Below are 20,272 nucleotides of genomic sequence, written 5' to 3'. Positions count from 1 at the left end.
ATATTCGCGTTCCCTCCTCTATACTCTTCGTTGTAATTCACTCGGTGCAAAGTCGCGAAAAAGAAAAGGGAAAAAAGTGTATCGAGCTTCACAGAGGAAGAAAACGATCGGGAAAGTTGCATAGATTTGGCCAGGTGTCGTCTCGAATATTATGCAAATGTTGTCGGTGTGTGGTGTACACACCGCGACGATTTACGACCGCAGAAAAGACAAAGTAAGGAATAGAAGCGGCGAGGTGTGAAAACGAGACCGCGGGGCCGCAATCTGTTTTCTGGACGAGCGACCAAAGAAGGCGAAAGGAACTCTCGTTAGAGCGAGAAAGACAGACGGAGAATAATGACATAGAAGAAGAGAGACGGAGAGAGAGAGAGAGAGAGAGAGGGAAAAAGCAAATGCACGAGGGTTTTCCGCTCGTTGAACGTAACACGCACCGCTTTGCCACGATCCAGCGATTCGCGCGTACCGCGCAAACCGGCGAATTGCGCAACGAGCTTCTTCTCTTTCTCAATCGTGCGATCGATTGTGGGCGCACGGGAGGAACTTTTGCATTGTGATTTTGTCGAACGTTTGAAATATCGCCGTTACGCGACATTATACACCCGCGGTTTCGCCATTTAACGTAACGGGAAGCCCGTAATCGTCCGGAGAATTACGAGTATACATACGTACTCTTCTCTCTCTCTCTCTACAGAAGAGAACGTAACGTATGTCTCGTTTTACTTGCCGAGCTGCACAGGGTAGAAAATTAGGTGTAATTTTTTCCCACCAGTTTTTGACGCGACGAATTCAACGGAGGCTATTATCTCTCTGTTGCAGATGAATCAACAGTGCAAGGTGTGCGGCGAGCCCGCGGCCGGCTTCCACTTTGGCGCGTTCACCTGCGAGGGCTGCAAGGTGAGTCTTTCACGGATCGTTTTAACCACCGATACATGCTGCAGGTTTCTCGGAAGTTTGATGGGCAGCAGATAGTAATCGAATCGAAACGGAGGTGTAATATCGGTCGTATACACGACGATAATTGAAAGGCAACCAGAGGTGTTGCGATACGGTTGCAATATAGACGTCGATCTTGATGATTTCTCTCGGTTTTGCTTCGAACCCACGCTGTTCTTTTTTTCTTTTCTTTCTTCCTGCACACCGTTGGTCAGCGATCTTTTCCACAGTTTCGCAAAAGCCGAGAAACACCGTGATCGCTTTCACGAGCCGCTTCGCGGCCGAGGTTAAACGTTTGACTAGGCATGCGTGTCAACCGAGTCCCGAAAGTAACGGCGACCATGTTTGGCGAACCGCCGAGCGGGACGCTGTGCAAGGAGAGCCGATATTTCTAGCTTCAAAGGGCGCGCAGACTTTCGAGGTGTAGCCGATCGTTCGGACTGATTTCTCCTGTTTAAAATGATCCACGCGATCATTTATGCGAAAGATTCCGTTCGCGTGCGCCTTGAAATGATAATTAGTCTCGGAAAAGAAAGAAGAAAAAAGACTTCTCTTCTATATACAGTATCACTGTCGCGATTGTTAAGAGAATATCTCGAAAGAGGAGTTGAATAGGGAACGACACGCGGTCGAAATCGTACTACAAACGGGGTCTGCCGCGAGTCGAGCGTAAAAGCAAACGATGCCAGAGAGGAACAGTAGAAGGGGGGGAGCTGACATGCTACGGTGGGCCTGAAAACGAAAATAACGATACGAAACAATGTCGAGCTGACGTAATGGTGAACTAGGGCGGAAACAATTGTGGCAGACAAGTGCGAAGCGCCGGAAGCACCGCCTCGAAGCCGCTCCGTGATCCGAACGAATTGACGAAACGCGGCGTGTGCACGTGCTCGCGCGGCCACAATGTCTTCCACGCAGATCTGTCCCACGATCTCCAGACACACGCACACACCCACGCACGCATCGTTCGCAATCACTCTACGCAAAACTCGACTCCCGCTCTGATCCATCGATCGAAGCCGCGGCTTATCGAATCGCGTGAAAAAACGGGGGGAACCATTTAGAAACGATACAATGGTTCATTATCGTCGTCCATTCAGAATGAAATTCAACCTCCGTTGTTCTTCCTCCTCTTTTTCATTTTTTCTTTTTTTTTCTTCTTCTTTCTTTCTTTTTCCGCCGCGTGAGTCAGAGATACGTTTCTTTAGGCCAGGAAAGTTCAGCGTGGCGTAATTAGCCGGTCTACTTATCGAGCCAGTTTTCGAAAGGAAACCACAATTCAGAGCGGTGGAAGCGGTGGACAATTCAGCGAGGATGAAAAGCGTCACTTTGACGTTTCGAACTTTTGCATAACACGAACGCGAGCGTGTAATAACGCTAGCGTTTTCTCGATTGTGTCATCGCTCCTGAAGCGTCGCGGGCATTCCCGCGCAGTTCTCGGCTACCCTTCTCCCCTTCTTCTAAACGAACCTTTAGACCAGCAACGGACTGCGTTACCCAGGTTGGAGACACGTAAACTGCAAAGACACAAGTGGAACACAGCGCAGCGGTGGCGGGAGACCGTGGGTCTCGGCGAAGCGCGCATCGGGACCACTGGGCCGCAGGAAGAGCTCGTTTTCGGACCAAACGAACCAGAAACGATTAATAACATAGCGTGTATGCGGACAGAAAAAAAGCGAAAGTGGACGTCGCGTACACACAAACGTAGCCTAGTGTCTCTTTAAAGGCCGATCATTAGTCGCGAAGGGCGAAATTTCCTATCGCGTTGGACAGGAAACGGGTAGGTGTTGTCGGGGGGCGCGCAATACACGAGACTCGAGACTGTTAAATGCATATGTAACGTTCGAGGCTGTTTTCTCCATGTCTGTTATAAAGAATCGAGGTCTTAAATTGCACGCGTCTCGTAAGACGTTCGCATAGACGTACCCGGTCGGTTTCTCGGGATAAATTAACGCGTAACGATTCGACCGCGGTTAGAGAGGGATTTTTCGGCGGACCCGTGCAATCGATTCGAACGCATCGAGGAGAAACATTCGAGAGAGTAGGCAGGCACGTGTAAACGAGAGGGGACCACGGGTGACTCGAACGCGAAAGCCGGAGCCGGAGCCGGTGCCGGTGTCGGAATCGTGGAATTGCACCATTTGGGCAATTAGCACGAGCACAGTAGGCCGCACGCGCCTACACCGGTCGGCTCCCCGCTGTACAACATGAATGAGACAACGAGAGCACACTATTACCGGCTAACGACTTTGCCGTACTCATTATGAGCGGCACAATGCCGTTGCAGGCCGCAGCGGATCTCCCAGCGAATCTTTCAGCTCTCAATTTGCATTTAAAGAGCGTTCTAGATTTTGTCTCCCTTTGTAGTCCTCAGCTGAGGCTTGATTCCTTCTCCAGCCGTAATTAACGCGAATAAAAGTTATCGCATCGGCAATAACAGAAATATTCTCTTCTCTCTGTTACAGTCGTTCTTCGGCAGATCTTACAACAACCTGAGCAGCATCTCCGAGTGCAAGAACGGCGGAGAGTGCGTGATCAACAAGAAGAACCGGACAGCCTGCAAGGCTTGTCGTTTGAGGAAATGCTTGCTCGTCGGAATGTCGAAATCTGGCTCGAGATACGGTCGTAGATCTAACTGGTTCAAGATTCACTGTTTACTGCAAGAACAACAGCAGCAGCAGCAACAACAGCAACACTACCAACAGAATCTTCCTAACCAACAAATGGCGCAGCAACGAAAACCGATGAGCCCGCCGATCGGTATCCATACCGGTCAACGAAAGGACGATGTGCTGATGCTCGGTTTGGACGACTATAAAAATTCCACCTCACCCAGCATCAGTTCACCGGAATCTCATAACAGCGACAGTTCCGTGGAAATCTCCGAGAGAAGGGCAGCTTTCTCGGGTCATCCAGGATTCAGACCGCTGCACTCTCACTTGCAACCTTCCGTAGCTGACTTGTCAGCTCTCAGCAAAGAGATGATGAGTCTACCGCTTGGATTCCACCTAGGAGGCATGTCTCTGATCCCACCAGCTTTTCTACCACCGCCAAGTCTCACCATGTTCTCCCCTTATCACCTGTACGCGACGTCGCACGGAACGACTCATCCGTTGGTACCCAATCATCCCACGAATCTGCTTCGACATTCGCCCGCGATGGAAGACACGAGTGCAGTCACCGCTACAACCACCACCACCACCACCAACACTATCACCATGGATACCAAGGATTCCTGTGGAAACAACAACAATAACAACAACAACAATAATAACAACAACAATAACAATAATAACAACAACGACAGATACGTTCATAACAACAACGTGCAAACGACGAGGCAGAGTGTCTCTCCTAACGCGGAGACAGGTGAAACGTACACCAAGCGGTTTTATTTGGACGCTGTATTGAAGAGTCAACGAACACACGCGGAAGGTTCGCCAGCTGGATCGGTGAAGGAACATTCCGAAGGCGGTTCGCCATTATGCAGCCCGGAACCGGAAACGGACTGTCCGCCACCTCAGGACAACCCGATGGATTTATCCATGAAGTCAGCCGCGACTTCCGCGAGCGACGAAACGGAAGAGGACGAAATTGATATGGAGAGCGTGAGCGATCGGGACAGTCCTCCGTTGAAGAGGAAATCGGCGCCTATAGATCTAACGACGAGATCTTAGTTGGACGAGAAGGACGTTAGAAGGTTCTCGATAAATTGAATTGTCGTTTTGTTTGCACAAAGTCGAACGGGGGGGGAATAATTGGCTGCACGCGTGGAAAGTGTAGTTAGTCGGATGCGCGGCCGGTTGCCTAATACGGCTCGTGAGAAAGGGACGCGTGATATCGTAATCAATTACGATTCCCTTATTTCCCCAACCGGTACGCGCGTTTGCCTCTGTGTGTCAGTCGAGAAGAGACACGGCCGTTCGTAAGGAACGAGCAACATTCCCAGAACCCGTACATTATCTCTAATTGAGCTCCCGGTCTCGAGCAGGAATTACCGGATCAGGCCAGACCCGAGATCGGTTCGCGCGGAGACAAATCATTCGCGCGCCAAATCGTTAAACGCAATTCTCGCGCCACCGCGCTGTAATCACGCATAAATATCCGCGCCGGTTGGACGAATGAAGGATTAACGTCTCAATTCCGGGTAATCAAGGCGAGGATCGGCGCGAGCCCGCCGCCGATCGATGGCTGGTTGCGCAAAAGCCAATCGACTTTAACGAGAGTCCTCCGCTTTAATTAACGAGCGCGCGCGGTAATCACGCGGGAGAGAAAGAGAGAGAGAGAGAGAGAGAGCAGCGCGGTTGCAAACCGTGGTGCATCGGTTGATAAACACGTCAAACTGCGGGGTGCACGTGTTCGGAACGTGCGTTACAAACCGGCGTACACGTGTAGAACGTTGCCAACCGCTTTATCTTACAAGCGTTCGACGCCTGCCAATGTAAACGCCTCCGTCGCTGCCGCTCTGCCTCCTCCTCCTCTTCTCTCCTTTTGTCCCCACACCTATTTATATTTCTCGCGACCGAGGAATCTCTCTCGGACAAGCCGCGTGTTCGCCGGAATCCATGACGAGTCCGGGCGGAACCGCCGCTCGCCACGCAAAATTTCACTCGGGGAATCCTCTATGTACACTCTCGTTTCGACCAAACTTTTCCAACCTCCTCGACGCTGACCCTAGCCTTGTCGAACACAGATTTGCTTTTAGTTAGGTTTGCGCCTGTATCGAGCCCCGATCGGCGCTGTTAGGTGAACGTTGAGAAACTTTCCCGGACCTCTGACCGTGACACGAGTTCGGGAACAATTGCGTTGTATCGGAGAGGATCGTCGTCAAACTTTGTACATACAAATCTGTAAATATAGAGAAACTTAAGTGTACGTGTTTGTTCGTTGTTTTCTGTTAACCGACGACGTTCAATAACGCCGTCGAACGGTGCAGCGAAATGTTATTTTGTTAACGATCATCTACACTTGTGCTTCGTTTAGGTAGGTATATACTTGTTATCGATGATTATCAAGGTAGTCAATAAATGGCCAGTATTTCATACGATGATTGAGTATTGTTGATTGTGTACACTTAGACACCGTTTTCTTTTTTTTTTTTTTTCTTTCGGACACGTGCAATCGTAGCTATTATATACTATTTAATTAGTGTCCCAGTGTACGTGACGTACGTATGGGCGCGACATCGTTTCATTTGTACCGAAGTATCTCAGTTAGGCAAACATAAGGCGGGGATAAAAGTGTAAATAATAGTTAGGCAAGGTTTGCGTGAACGGGACCCGGGCCAGTAAGTACTTACTTGTATATAGCCAGTAGATTATAACGACTTATAAAATTACAATGCTCGAAATAATTAGAAATATTTTTTGATGAAAAAAATTCTAAACACACATGTTGCAACTTGTAGAAAGAAAAATATTGGTTGTAGTATATTTCAATGAATTAATCCCTGATTAGTTCGAGCAGTGTATTTCACGAGTTTAAACAATTATGTAAATCATTGTTCACGAAGGAAAATGAATTACAAATAGAAATACGTTACGATACTCTTAACACGTTACTGAAACTCTAATCAGATGGACATGCCCGTTGCAAAGCCATGCTATTTCACAAGTAAAGTACAAATCTATGAATCCCTGGGCCCTCATATTTTGTAAATATGAATTACTTTAAAAAACAGAAGGAAAAAAAGAAGACACATACAGTTTCACTGCTCCGTTTCTTGCTGGCGTCTCTAGGCTGGGTGGAAACTCTGGCCGATATCGGTAAGAGAGAACACTTCCTTAGCGTTGTTGATGGTGGAACAAACTCGTTGAAGCGATTGTTGTTGCGTGAACCCTGTAACGCAACGACCATTAAATTGTAGAATTAGCGATTCGTTAAAGTTACAGACACCACTCACTGCCACGTTGAACTAGTTAACGCGTGAAACTAGAACGAGCTATTGTACAGAGTTTTTGTACAAAGAATTGCAAATGGTAAGGTTAGCGACAAAGTTGAAGAAATCTGTTAAAAATATACGATTCATTTTCAAATCTCCCGAATGTTATTTTCTTCAATATTTCTATATACTTCGATTTATGTAATTAGAGAGAGAAAAAACACTGGATAATGTCTCCACGAATTCCTGGCGATAATTACGAAAAAATAAAGATTTTACTTTTGATAAAAAAAATATCGACGAACGATCGAAATAATTGTTGTTCTTTTAATCGACTTTCGTGTAGAATGGAAAAGCGCACGAGAAAAAATAATAATACGTAGGACGAAATTGAGAAACCGTTAGGTGCAAAGGTAACGCGGTAAATTCGAACCGGAGAAAAGATGGCCACGCTTGACGTTGCAACGTATATCGACATGAATATTCAACGTAGATGAGACATAAATTCTATTCGCTCGAGAATGCTTATGCATATGCATTTAACGAAGCCTTCGCGAGGAACATTAAAAATTCGCGCTCAAATATCAGTTGCTTTAGGTAGAATGAGTTTTTACGGCTTCGTCTGTTCTGCATATCGAACGCAACGGGCGCCCGTATAGTTCCCCCCGAGAGAGAAAAAATGGCTTGCGCGCCAACCTATGAGAATTTTCGCAATATCTCGTCGAGAACCGCAAATATTACGTGAACAGGGTAGGGTAAAGTCAATATTCTACCTTATTACGCAACGTGCCTGCAAAAACCACGTACATTCACGAATAACCGGCAAATAATCGCGAAAAATTACACGAGCGACACACTACGCGACACCATATTTCGAAAACTAACGAAAAAGGCGGAACGCGGAATTGAAATATGAAAAATCGAACGAACTGGACTATGACGACGTTGGTCATATACCGATCATAAATGTTTCTTTTCAAAATTTTTAAGTACATCGCTCGATTCTCTGTGATTTGCATATTCAGATCAGATAATTTCCTTGTTTTTCGTGCACACCTTTGTCATCTGTATTTCGATATCCATTTTTGAAATTGCATTTCATCGTTACCGATAAACGGTCAACGTATTGCGTAGTTCAGTAACGTCCGAAATTTTCAATCTACCGAAACGTCGCGTTTTATTTTCCCGCGTGAAATGGTGTTTTAATTGGAAATCACGCGTGTGTGTAATTGCTGTTTAGTTAAAAATGTGTCGTGAAATGTAATTGCTTAAGATAAGTGTGTTTTTCTGTGGAATATCGCGAAGAATTCCCGGGTAAGTCTGTAGTAAAAGTTGGAAACGAAGGATACATGCATCGTCGACCGTTGGAAAAATGGAGGGAACAAGGTAAGGAACAAACGTCGAATTTGTTTAAATTGAAGAGAAAGTGTCAAATAATGCTTCGTGTCGCGGGTAAAAATTTCGTGGTATCGCAGTTAATTGGTATACACACGTTGAATTTGTCGCACAGTCGTTCTGTAGTAGAATGAAATTTAAATTTTAACCAAGGATAAGTAGAATCGGTACGTCCTTACTTATCGGACAATACATCCGTGTCATCGGTGACTTTGATAGTCTAATACTTAATTCAGCAGTTCGCATTTTTCCGTGGATTTTCACATTTCACGTTTACTTTCGAACGCGCTACTGTAATACAGATTAGATTTCGAAGTGATTTGTTCACATAGCAATTTAACGTGCGGTTTAACAAGTTCCTTGAGAACCGGCCTGTGCACCGTAGCATATCAAACACTCGTTATGCAGACCACGAAACATCGTTTGGCATACTTTAATTCTGTCGAGAGCCAAAGTCTTTAATTGCAAGCTAATATCGGGTCGATTTCAATTGGCTGCTAATTGACAATAGAAAGGGTAAAATGGTGATTGTACGAAATTTATTCAAATATATTAAAGTTTCGCTCGAAACTGGGATTCATCGTTTATTTTCAATAGCATAAACAATTACATTTTTTCTTCTTATAAAATTATACCCTGTGCATATTCAAAATTTCCTTCATTTATAAATTGAACTATTTGCACTTTTACATTTTTTATTTTTATATTATGCTCACTTATATGAACCATTACTATTCTTAAAGAAATATGCAATCATATTATGTACAAGCTCATGGAATGTTAATGAGATGATTTGGGAACTAGGTGGCTGGGTGTAAAAACTTCATAATCTACCACAGAGAAGTGATAATCTCCCATAAGTACAGTGTTAGAGGCATGTGCACCATCATAGCTATGAGGAAGATTACTGTAACTTTCCATATTCACGTTGCAATTGCTAGAGATTAGTAAATCAGCACCAGCTCCAAAAATTGGTCCAATGCTGTAATAGTAAAAAATTATCGTAACACCTTTGTATATATATATATTTGAAAAATTACTCAGACAACGATATTTACTCTGGATGGTAGCAAATTGCAAAGGGCTTCTTCACAATATCGTATTTGGTTGGAGGTACATCTTGGTTGTTTGTTAGGGTGAATAGGAAAGCTTTTTCTGAGAAAATGTAGTGTCCTTTAGCATTCGTATTTCCCCATGGTGCATCACTAAAGCCTCCACAAATTTCTCCTCGAGTTCCCTAAATGTATTGCACAGATTATTTACCACAGTCTTCAAATCGTACAGTAAAGTTACTTACCAATGCAATTACGTATGTTGGACAAACTCCATCGCAATGGCGGTGAAACAATGTTGCTGAGTAACCATGACTAGAGGCTCTGAGATACATTGATAATTAGCACGTTGCGTTAAGTATGATGCACCTGCGCTAAGTCTACGTGTATCTGTTAAACGTACCGGTATACCAAGCGCCAACTTTGCTTCGGTGATCCGTACCACTGATTCAAAAGACGTTGAAAACCCATCTTATCACGCGATAGAATTTGCGATCCAGGAAAGAGAAACGGGCTTACTCTTGGCTGTAGTCGTTTATCTGCACAGATTTCTGTGTACTTGTTTGGCAAAGCTGCATACCTGTACCTGAAACAAAACGTAAAAATCGAAAGCCTCCAAGAATAACAAAATTTCCCGGCAAACCATACCTTATGGGTTTTGAGCCACTTGATCGATCGGGATTGAAAAATTCGTACCTCTCCAAGGAAAGTTCTATAGGCACTGCTCCCGTTGGTTCTACTTCCTCCGCGAACACCTGGCTGTCGATTAGCAGCAGCCGAACATGATTTATCACTCCTGATAAATGTTGGCAAACCCTCACACGTTCCTCCTCTGTCCAGTGTTGAGTAGGCTGCGTCACCCCTGCCTAGGAGCGTGGTCCGTACGGTTAAGCGTTCCTTAACTCGTAATTCTAAATTCCGATCCAAGAACCTAAGGACCCAAGGACCCGGTAATAATCGTATGCGACATTTGGTCTAAGACCTTGCACGACATACGCACGATCAGAGCGTTAAGTCTGCTTGGAATTTTCAAGGGATTCAAAGTACTCGGAAACGGAATAGAATTTTTAAGGAAAAAAAACCTGATATTTAGCCCAATTTAGTACTGCTCTCCAAACATCTTCTTCCTCCAGTCCCAGGTAGTCCGAAGATATAAGCTTCACTAATGCATCCTTTGGAAGATTACAAAATGCTGTTGTTTTAACTGTATCGACAGCATTTTCCCCGATAAATGCAAAGCATCTCTCAATGAAAGAGGCACAAGCTCCTTTGCCACCTGTGGTGAGAAAAGAAATTTAATTAACAATATATTCTGTATGGATTGAAACATCAGACAACTTCTAGGAATGTTAATGTTTTTATTGAAATTTGTCTGCTGATTTACTATAATTAGTTATCTTAGGTGCTTAATAAAACTAGAAATATACAAATAAAACATAGATCTTGATTCAAAAATATTTATTAAATGTATATCCAGATGTATATCTATTACATTAATTGCTCAAGCATGTATTTACACTTGCAGTTATTGTTAATGATAAACAGTGGTACAAAATTGGATGCAATTTAAGACCATTCACATTAAAGAGACATACATCGCACAGTTTCTCATTCTTAGAAATACAAATTTTGTTAACATCTGAGTGTTCTCTAAACCCTCTGAGAAAATTATTCTATCTTAAGATTATAATAACAAAGATGTTTTTCTTCTTTTTCAATAAAGTATAATGTCATTTCAACACGACAATAGTATCTTCAGTTATAACTAGCAGTGTGTATTCTGTTATTGTTTATCTGCATTACTTCGATTTGCACGTCACGTATACAACCTTCAAGGTATCAACTTTATCTCCGTTAAATATTGTTCTTTAAGTTACTTCTTCTAGCGTGTTGTTTACACACGTGACGTCCACGCACATAATTCTCGCGCGAGATATACAACAATGCGCTTTTTTCGTTTGTCCTAGAACGTCCTCCGAGGTTATGTTTCGACATTATTAATTCGCTCCTGGATTTGTGTTTTGTATCAATGTTATATTGTCGCCTTTCAACATAATCCGTCCGAGCGGTTTCCTGTTTTTCGTCTTCAAATGATACTCCTCGGCATCGTCCAGTACCAAATTCATATATTCGTCGAATCCAACGATATGACCCTCGATTCGTAGGTTTATGTTCTCGAATAACCAAACTTGCACGCGCGAACGATTTTGTAGGTATCGAAATATAAGGTTGATGGGTTGTACCATCACCTTTTGAACTTTCTGCGGCCCCTTGTACGACATTTTTGTGATGATTTTGAAAAATTAGTTAAGCAACGTTTGATAAACGCGTGCTCAATAATAGCCAGACGCCGGAAGATGTGGCGTCGTAGTTATGCCAACCGTTACATCCCATATTTCCCTATCACTTTCTTTACGCTCAAATAACTCGAACGTTAAACCATTTTAAAAATAATTACAACACGTACGAACAGTGAAAGAAAATTGTAATCTTTTTAAAAATTCGAATTTATCATTTTTAACGCATTTAACGAATCAGTAATAAGGATAAAACTTTGAGTATTGGTATCACTGATTCGTAAATTCCCCGTATACGTGCTGCCTCGGTGGCAAGCATTTCAATTATGCTACAATGTGCACGGTCGATAACTACTCATGTACCCGTGCAACTTTTTCCACACAAAATAGTAGATTAATTAATATTCTTACCTGGTGCATAAAACATATAATTTAAATTATTTATATGCGTATTATTTTAAATTATCATTCGTTAAAGGTAATTGAGGGATAATAACAAAGTGTGCAGACAAGCCAGTCAATGATATATTTATAATACTTCAGTATTCTTAATTATCAAGAAACTCTTTCCTATTCGACAAGTGTATTTTACACTTGTCATCAGCAAGAAGTGTAAACGTTTCTCGAGGATTGATAATTTTAATCGTCATCGCTGAGCAAAGTGCATCTCGGTAATCTCGAGAATGGATCTATTTCGATGGCAAAACTTTTAATAGCATGTCATGAATAACTTACCGGGAACCCGCTCTTGGGCATCCAGAGCCGCAGTCAAAAGAGCACACGCGTTTCCGGGGCTGAGAGTGGCGGAGACGTGTTCCTCGCAACTTCTCCAAAGTTCCTCAACTCCGAGTTCTTGGGCGAGTCCTAGCATCTCGAAAATCCCACTGTCTTGCAGCATGATCTATGGAAAAGTTATAGGATGGAAACTCGGCCGTGATTCTGGGTCAACGTGAAACTTTTATGGTCGGTTTCGGTGATAAACTTGAAGAAAAGCATCGAGACCGACAATCGTTTACCTTGCCCGTATAAATATAATGAATGAACTGTCGAAACGTCTCTGGATGAGCGTGCGGCATACGAACTGGCGTCGGATTTCCAGGTGTTCCGATCCTCTTCGCGGCTGTGAAGTTCTTGCACCTGAGAAATCAATCCGTTCGTATCGATTTTTAATTACAACGATACAGGATAGAGAAAGAGAGAGGGAGCTTTGAGTCGCAAGGAGAGTAAATGTAGTCTGTGGGTGCGTGGACGTTCTAACAAACACCCACCACTTCACCTTTCGTCACCTCCGCTCCTACTTCTGGCAGTGTTTCTTGTTACAAAAGGGCTTAATTGACTTCGTCAGGAAGCTCCGTTGCCACAAGAGTGTTCGCAACGTACGCAGCCGGGCTTTAGTTTTCGTTCCTCTAGAAATTAATGGCAACCTTCGAAAACTCACTTCTCACCCTTTTTTTTTTCCCTACGGCGTGGCACGGGAGAAGAACGCGCGAAAGAACAAATCTTTTCTGGCACTTGGAGCTGAAAGCGGGGATCCCCCATGACCCATTGGGAGAACATTCGCCTACACGCTGCGACTAGATACACAAAAGGGAGGCTTTTAATATCGACGAGTCTAGAAACGAACAAGTATCCCTTTCCTTTTCTGTTTCGTTCCTGAATCGTCGACGAGTTTTGTACCGTCCCTTACTGCACATAAAAGCTTCCGTGTATTCTTCAATTTGTTTACCTTCCACGGGGATCTTTGTGTATCGTATTTTCCACGAAACCGTTCGTCTTAATTTCGAGATCAACGAAAAGGAGAAGGTTCCAGTAGCTAGTGTTTCGATTATGAATCGCACTTAAGAAACAGCGCGGAATTGAAAGAGACGCGGAGAAAGACGAGAGAGAGAGGGGTGTAAGAGTTGAAGACAGAAAAGGCAGACAAAATCCTTAAACGAGCTCTTTGGATCCACTGAAGACACTGATGACGGAAACGACCACCGCGGCATCTAATACCACTAAGCCGTGTACCGTAAAAAGATTTTCGTGTGCTAGAAACGAAGAGGTCGCGGTACGAGTTTTCCAAGGGGGTAAAGCGTGCACACCGGCGGCGTCCGTATCGAATCAAAAGAAAATCCGTCAAAGAGCCGGCGCAAATGGAAAAGGCATGCACGGTGGTGCTTTGATATTATAACCGACGCGTTAACAAACGCTCGGCTTCGTCGACAGGAGAGCGCGAACGTTGGAAAATCGCGGGGCCGAACCACGAAACATGGTTGCCCGGAGAGAGAGAGAGAGAGAGAGGAAAACTAGTGCTCAAAAAAATTAAAAACATACAGGGTAGGCAAAGTTGTACGCGCGCGCGCGCGCGGCTGTAGCCCTTGCCGCGGGTCGACTTTTAACGGACCGAAAAAACCTCGACTTTTATGCTTTCACGTGTGGTTCGGAAGCGATGTGGCCGGTGGCGTAATATCAAAGCGATAGTCCGCGCGCATTTATTTCCGCAAATTAGAGGGAAATATGGCGCGGCTATCGAGGATCGCACGCGCCATGTAACACGCCTCTAAATCAAATGACCGAATCGATCCTGCGTAATGCTAGAGAGAATCCAACCACGTTCTTCTGGTACACACTTTCTTTCTCGTCCAATCCCTTTACTCGCGTAAAAGAATTCGGCAATTCGGATTAAAGACACGGGCGATATCGTTGCACAAAACCGGCACGGTTCCCGGGCAAAGAAATGAGAAAAGAAAAAAAAAAAGAGAAAGAATATTCGGAAGAGAAATAAAAAGGTAGCAGCGGGGTAGTGGTGGTAGGTTGGTTGGTTGCCGCGTGATGGATGGTACTCTGAACGGTGGCGAGGAGAAGTGAAGGAAGGAAAGAAAGAAAGCGCGGAGAGAAGGTGAAGAGGGGGATAGAGAAAAGGGGTGAAAAACCAGAACGAAGTCGTTCCCGGAGAGAAGCTTTTCCCTAATCACAGGCGAACGCCGCAGCGGAATCAAAGAAAACCAAATATCAGCGAGTGACGCCGAGGAAAGAATAGGGCACGGTGCGCGCGTCTGGTGTGACGACGAGGTGTCACGGGGGTGGTAACGTAGGTTCACGAGCTCGACGTGGAAAGAGGATGTTAGTAAGGGGGTAGGGGGCCTAGTGGCGGTAGCGGGAAACGAGGGTCGTGGCTGCTTGGTTTCACGGCGGCAAGGGTTGAATGTCGCCGCGGGCTCCGCTACTAACGACCAAGCGTGCGATTATATAGCGGCTCCGTCGATCTCCGCGCAAAAACCGCCTCCGCTTCCGGTGCACCAGAGTCAAATTCGCGCCGCACCTCCTCTCGTTTCGCCGGTGAAACGCCCGCCTCTCTCTCTTCTCTACGTACGCGGTCCATTATCGGGATATCGTGCCTTAGACTCGCGGCAGATTCAAATGTGTAGCATTGTCGTCGAATGCATAATTACTAGGCGAAAGTGTGCCGATAACGAACTGCGCGCTCCTTTTTTCTTCAATTGAAAATCCATCTTCCCGCGGAACGGGGAGAATTGCGAGGGAATCGGGCGAAAATTTAGATCTCGTTGATTGTGCTCTTTACCTCATTTCCTTAAATCCTTCTGATCGCTTTCGGATCGAACGGATGCTCTCGATTGTAATCCCGTTTATTTCTACGCCGTCGATTAACGCAACGTCGATTCTTCGAATGGAAAGGATAAGTGGGTACATGCTACTTGATATATTAATAGCGATCAGTTGCACGCGGAGAGGAACCGATAGGAACGACGGGATTAAGTTGGAGAGTGGCATCGAACGCCAACGAAGCTTCAGCTTGTTTTCCAATTTCTCTTTTCTACCGTTGTCAAACATCGTTCTCATCTGCGTCGCATTTCGAGATGACAAGGACTGCGAGGAGAGATAGAGAGGAGGAGCGGTGGAACGATGGTCACGACTCTTTGTCAGGATTTTCACCGGACTGGAGAGCATCGCGTAGAGTTTTGAGTGCGGTCGCGTATTGTCCATTCGTTTCTCCTACGGACGCCTGTCACGAGCATGCGTAACTTAATTTTCCGAGGCCGTTGTCGACGAAGCGGGGCATACAGAGAAATAAAGAGAGAGGGCCGATGACAAAAGGACCGACGTTCCCTTCCACGCCCCGATATCAAAAGGGTTCACGGGAAGATCGTAATTGACTTTACAATTAGCATCGAGTCTATCCAGCGGAATGTCGTTGCTTGGATCCTGAGGCCTCTTCACCTAATAACAAACCAACCTCTTCTTACAACAATTAGAATTCTCTCGAGTGAAAACACCACCTCTAGATACCCAGCACTAGCTACGGACGAATCGTCAATTCGAGAGAAAAACAGAGAGAAGAAGAGAGAGAGAGGGAGAGAATGCTCTTCTTTTATTGTCCAACTAATTAGAACGTTCGATCGATTCATTTCACCGTAACAATCGGAGGCCCTTAATTAAAATTCATCGCCACCGCGAACTCCTCCTCTCCGTTCCTCTCCCCTACAATTCGCTGGCGAAGAAACTTTGATGACTTGGCGATTTTTCACCCCGGAACTCGTTCGTTCCACCAAGAATTTTCATAAAATCCCGCCTGATCGAGCGTTGTTTCGCGACTGGATTGCCCTTCCGGCCGGATACCCTTTCTCCTCTGTTCCGGAACGGAAACAGAAGGAGGGACGCCGTAAAGCGTGCACCAGGAATAGGTGAATTATGTATAGGCTCCTCCGGTGACTTGGAGAATTTAACGAAGTTATCATTTCCCTGCCGTTGGGTTCGTTTGCAATTCCGTCGGAAAGTTTACTCCAGCCATTCTTCTCTCTTTCGTTTTCTTTCTTTTTTTTTTTCTCTCCTCTCTGCCATCGTCTCTGTCCCCTCCGCAGTTACTCTCGCGCCATCGCTCGTTTCGCAGTGAGAGAAAAGTTCGTAACGCAGTTACCACGAACTAAGTTGCTCCATCGAGGAGATCCTAAGGGTAGTCGACCTGGAAGTCGCGAGCTAGCTAAAGTATACCGCTAACCGAAAATATTTTCGAACACCAGCCTCGGTGTTTCGTTATGCGACGTACGTCTCTCCATTTACATTGCAAAAAGTACGACGAAGGATAAGGCGGCGTAACGGCCCACGTTCCGACGTTAATTCACCATTTTCTGGAAGACGGCGAGACCCATTGTCTCCAACTTTTCTTTCTCATTTTTTTCTCTCTCCCTCCAACGGTGAGTTTCGCTCGTTGAAAACGCGCAACCGTGTGTCTCTCCCCCGTGTTTCAAATACACTCTCCCACATGATTCGTCTCCCGCGCGATTTCCCGCGTGTGTTCCTGCGGATCGTTTCTCGGGAGTCTCCGAGGAAATACGAGCGGCACGGCTGCGGATCGATCGACGCGAGACGAGAGCTGTTTTAATAAAAATTACGATTAACAATTAATTCGGTCCCAGGATGCATCGTTCGCGGCGGTGTTCGAGCTTAATAAAATTTCTGGCTTGGCTTGCTCCGTTCGCGGGAACGCGACGAGTTTGTTGCGATCCCTCGAGGCGTTGAAAGATATCGGGAGGAAAGGAAAATAATATAAATTGTCTCATTGTTGATGGTTACCGGTTGAAATGTTCCCCCATCGAAACGATAGGACACATACAGCGATACATGCGTGTGTGTGTGTGTGTGATATTAATTCGGCGATTATTCGAGGAAACACCTCGATGAGAAGGAATGGAGCTATTCGAGAGTACTGACCTCGCTTGAAGGATAATTCTGTGAGCGTACACCGGCGTCTCGTCTCTTCCTAGCAGAAAGGCGATGTCAGCTGTATCTTTGTCCTCGGAAAGACGAGCCAGGTCCTCCAGAAGTCTGGGTACACCCGCTAAACCTGCCTCCCCGGATACTCCTGCTGCTCCTGGTGCCGCCCCCACGGCGACGGCTCTGGTTCCCATGACGTTTGAAACGAAATCACCAACTGTGTGGGCAATAGGGTGGAATGTTGGTTAATGAAACGGGGAATTGTTTTCTACGCTGTTGTGGAAGGAGGGTTTCTTGTGTTGGGTATTCAGCAGCTGCTGACGTCTTAACGTTTTTCTAAGACAGTATTAACGAAAGGATTTCGATAATATTTGGTTCGCTTACGAGCAGGCTCTTTAGTTCTGACAAACTTTTTGAAAGCCACATTCGTTACTGTTAAGAAATTATACACGAGACTCGCAGTACTTATACAATACTTATCTGTATTGCATTAGCACTTTTTTAAAATTAGAATAGAAAATTCTATTCTTTTCGTAATGTTCAAAAATATAATTGAAGATCTTGTATTAACAACGAAAAATAGAGTACTAGCATCTCGACAACTTCGATCAGATCCTCGTTCTCGCTCCAATCTATTCAAAATTCAACTCAACAGCCTCCATTTCGCACCAAAATCTTAATTGCTTCCCCATCGACGAATCACGCCAGATTACTCGTGTTGAAAAAACCAAACTTCATTTTCATCGTCTTCCGACGAATAATCCCCGGCAAATCGCGCGACTTTTTCTCATTAACCCCGAAACGAACAAGCCAATTAAGACGGCAACAGCTACCGACGTGGCCTGATGTACGGCGGCGCGTTGCTCGCGCGTTAAACCGATCGCGCGGGAGAGTTGGTGCGAGCAATTTGCGATAATCCGAAATTAATGGGGCCGCGAACAGGAATAAACCCGTGACTGATGACAGGGAGAGGGTGTGAATGGCGGGCAGCCGCGTGTGTCATCGTCTCAAACGCTTTCCGGTCGCATCCGCGTTACCGGTTGACGAGCGCGTCGAGGGCAAAGGAAGGGAAAAAAAGCAAAACCGATTAACGTACAATCGGCGCTAATTGCGCGATTAATATTTGATTTGCACCGCGTCGCGACGCGACGCGCCGTCTCCCTCTCTCTCTTTCTCTTTTTCACTCTCTCGCACACTCTGTGTTCAGTCGCGACCGGTCGATCGACGCGGAGGATTTTGTGTCACGGTGGTTCGTTGATTTCCTTTTAATTAGTTCGGGTTTTGTAGTTTTGGAGCGCGTGACGCGCCTCGAACACGTCGCGATTCCCGGTCATTTGCCCTCCCCGGAGATTTCCTCGCAAGCGTCGCATCGTACCGACTGTGATTCGATTAAAAATCCATCCGACGACGGAGGTTTTGTTTACTCCCATCTGCTCAGCATTTCGCGCGTTGAAAAATTTATTAACGACCTCGAGGTTCCTTCCAACGAATTTTCAATCGATTCGATCGCGCGCGATTCAAATATTCATGTAAATCGTGTCCACTGTATAAAAAAAAATTCGATTTTCCCTTACGACGATCCAGTGTAATTTCTACGAGTATATATTCGATTCCTCTGGTTACAATTTTTCGCCCGCAGGATTTTCGGCGAGAAAATCGCCGCACGTTCGGTCACGAATCGCGCACAAACCACTACTGCTGGTACTCGCCGTGTTTATTTTGAATTTACCTGTCCCGATCGGTCCCGGCACCTTTCAATATCGTCCAGCGTATAAATAAACACTCGCCTACCCGTATGAATCGCGCGAAAAACTGTAACGATCGTTCAACACCATTTCGAGAATCATCCAACGGATATAGAGCGTGCTCCTTTTCACAAACGAGAAGGATAGAGAAGAGGGGAAAAGAGACAGGCGATACACCGGTGGAAATGAAGAAAGCTCACCTGAGGAATCGCGGTTTGCGAGTCGCCTCTCACCTTTCCGTGGTCGACGCGAGCGAACGATTCCCGTGGAACGTTCGAAAGAGGAGGAGGTCTAAGCGAGCCGCGGCGTGCAGAAGCGTTGTTTCCGTGGCACACGTGGACGAGTATTATGTTCGCACGCGAAACACTGCATTTTCAGCCGATCCACGGGCACCTCACACTCCCACGGGGCGAAACATTGTTCCTTGGAAAACTTTCCTCCTCGTATCTCTCTCTCTCTCTCTCTGTACCTCTTTCTCCTCTGGATCTCGTTGTTCTGCTACGCGTGAATCGCGGTGCCGTTGGTCCCGCGAGTATCGCACATGAGAAAATCCGTGACGAAGGTGGAGGAAAACGGTCTACCGGAAGTTTCGTGGTACGCACTACGTGTTTCTCCAGCACGAGACGAGTTTTACGAGCGCTGGACCAGGCCTGGCCGCAAGTCCCGCCGCCTTCTTCAGCCCTTCTCTTCTCATTCTCTCCGCCGTGGGCTCAGGTGAGGCTGTGGTTACCTCTTTCCTCCAACGCCGCTTCCCTCCTTTCTTCTCGTTCTCGCGTGGCCAATGCTCCTGCAAGATCACTCCTCCTCCGGCCCGTTGTTGCCAGATCCTCTCTGGAGCACCGATCGCACGATCAAAAAGGATACACACACGCGCTGCCTCATTCCAGCTAGCAACGAATCCTCGTCTAACTCTCGCCTCTCTCGATCCCACGTAGATCCTCACTTTTTCACTCTCCTTTTCACCTTCTCGTCCTCGCTGTTTATCCACATTCCGCGCTCTTTGTTCTTCTTAAATCGCGGGGCAAAAGCAAGATCCACTTACTCCTGCGCTCCTCTCTCTCTCTCGTTTTTTCTCCGTGCTTCTGTTTGCCGTCTCTATCTATCCCTCGTATGTCTATCCTCGTGGCGTCCCTTGTTTTCGAGACGGGTTTCCACCGGTGGTTTTGCTCGGTCGCACGATATTGCCGCAATGCGGTGCTTCCTAGTTTTCCCCGACAAAATGAGATCGCCCTTTTATCTACATCGCTCTACGGA

At 45.8% G+C, this 20,272-nt stretch overlaps 3 protein-coding genes across 3 annotated transcripts; 1 reads left to right on the top strand and 2 right to left on the bottom strand.

Annotated features, from left to right (window-relative positions):
• The first annotated feature begins 816 nt into the window (after positions 1 to 816).
• LOC108575598 (knirps-related protein-like) lies at positions 817 to 4,610 on the top strand. The gene is made up of 2 exons (XM_017938427.1): positions 817 to 894; positions 3,399 to 4,610. The coding sequence occupies exons 1-2, from the start codon at positions 817 to 819 to the stop codon at positions 4,608 to 4,610; spliced, it is 1,290 nt and encodes a 429-aa protein (XP_017793916.1).
• Positions 4,611 to 8,989: 4,379 nt separating this feature from the next.
• On the bottom strand, positions 8,990 to 10,873 carry LOC108575549. Its single transcript, XM_017938371.1, has 7 exons — positions 10,864 to 10,873; positions 10,344 to 10,537; positions 9,910 to 10,127; positions 9,665 to 9,847; positions 9,507 to 9,585; positions 9,268 to 9,446; positions 8,990 to 9,191 (listed from the first exon to the last, which is right to left on the bottom strand). The coding sequence occupies exons 1-7, from the start codon at positions 10,871 to 10,873 to the stop codon at positions 8,990 to 8,992; spliced, it is 1,065 nt and encodes a 354-aa protein (XP_017793860.1).
• Positions 10,874 to 11,191: 318 nt separating this feature from the next.
• Positions 11,192 to 17,467, bottom strand: LOC108575548 (speckle-type POZ protein A). Its single transcript, XM_017938370.1, has 4 exons — positions 17,271 to 17,467; positions 12,575 to 12,695; positions 12,294 to 12,459; positions 11,192 to 11,545 (listed from the first exon to the last, which is right to left on the bottom strand). The coding sequence occupies exons 1-4, from the start codon at positions 17,465 to 17,467 to the stop codon at positions 11,259 to 11,261; spliced, it is 771 nt and encodes a 256-aa protein (XP_017793859.1). The 3' UTR covers positions 11,192 to 11,258.
• Positions 17,468 to 20,272: the final 2,805 nt, after the last annotated feature.

Source organism: Habropoda laboriosa, unplaced genomic scaffold (genome assembly GCF_001263275.1).
Source record: "Habropoda laboriosa isolate 0110345459 unplaced genomic scaffold, ASM126327v1 scaffold186, whole genome shotgun sequence".
In the NCBI taxonomy this organism is placed as follows: domain Eukaryota; kingdom Metazoa; phylum Arthropoda; class Insecta; order Hymenoptera; family Apidae; genus Habropoda; species Habropoda laboriosa.
Note: the sequence above shows the minus strand (reverse complement) of the source record. Positions and strands in the feature narration are given on the sequence as shown.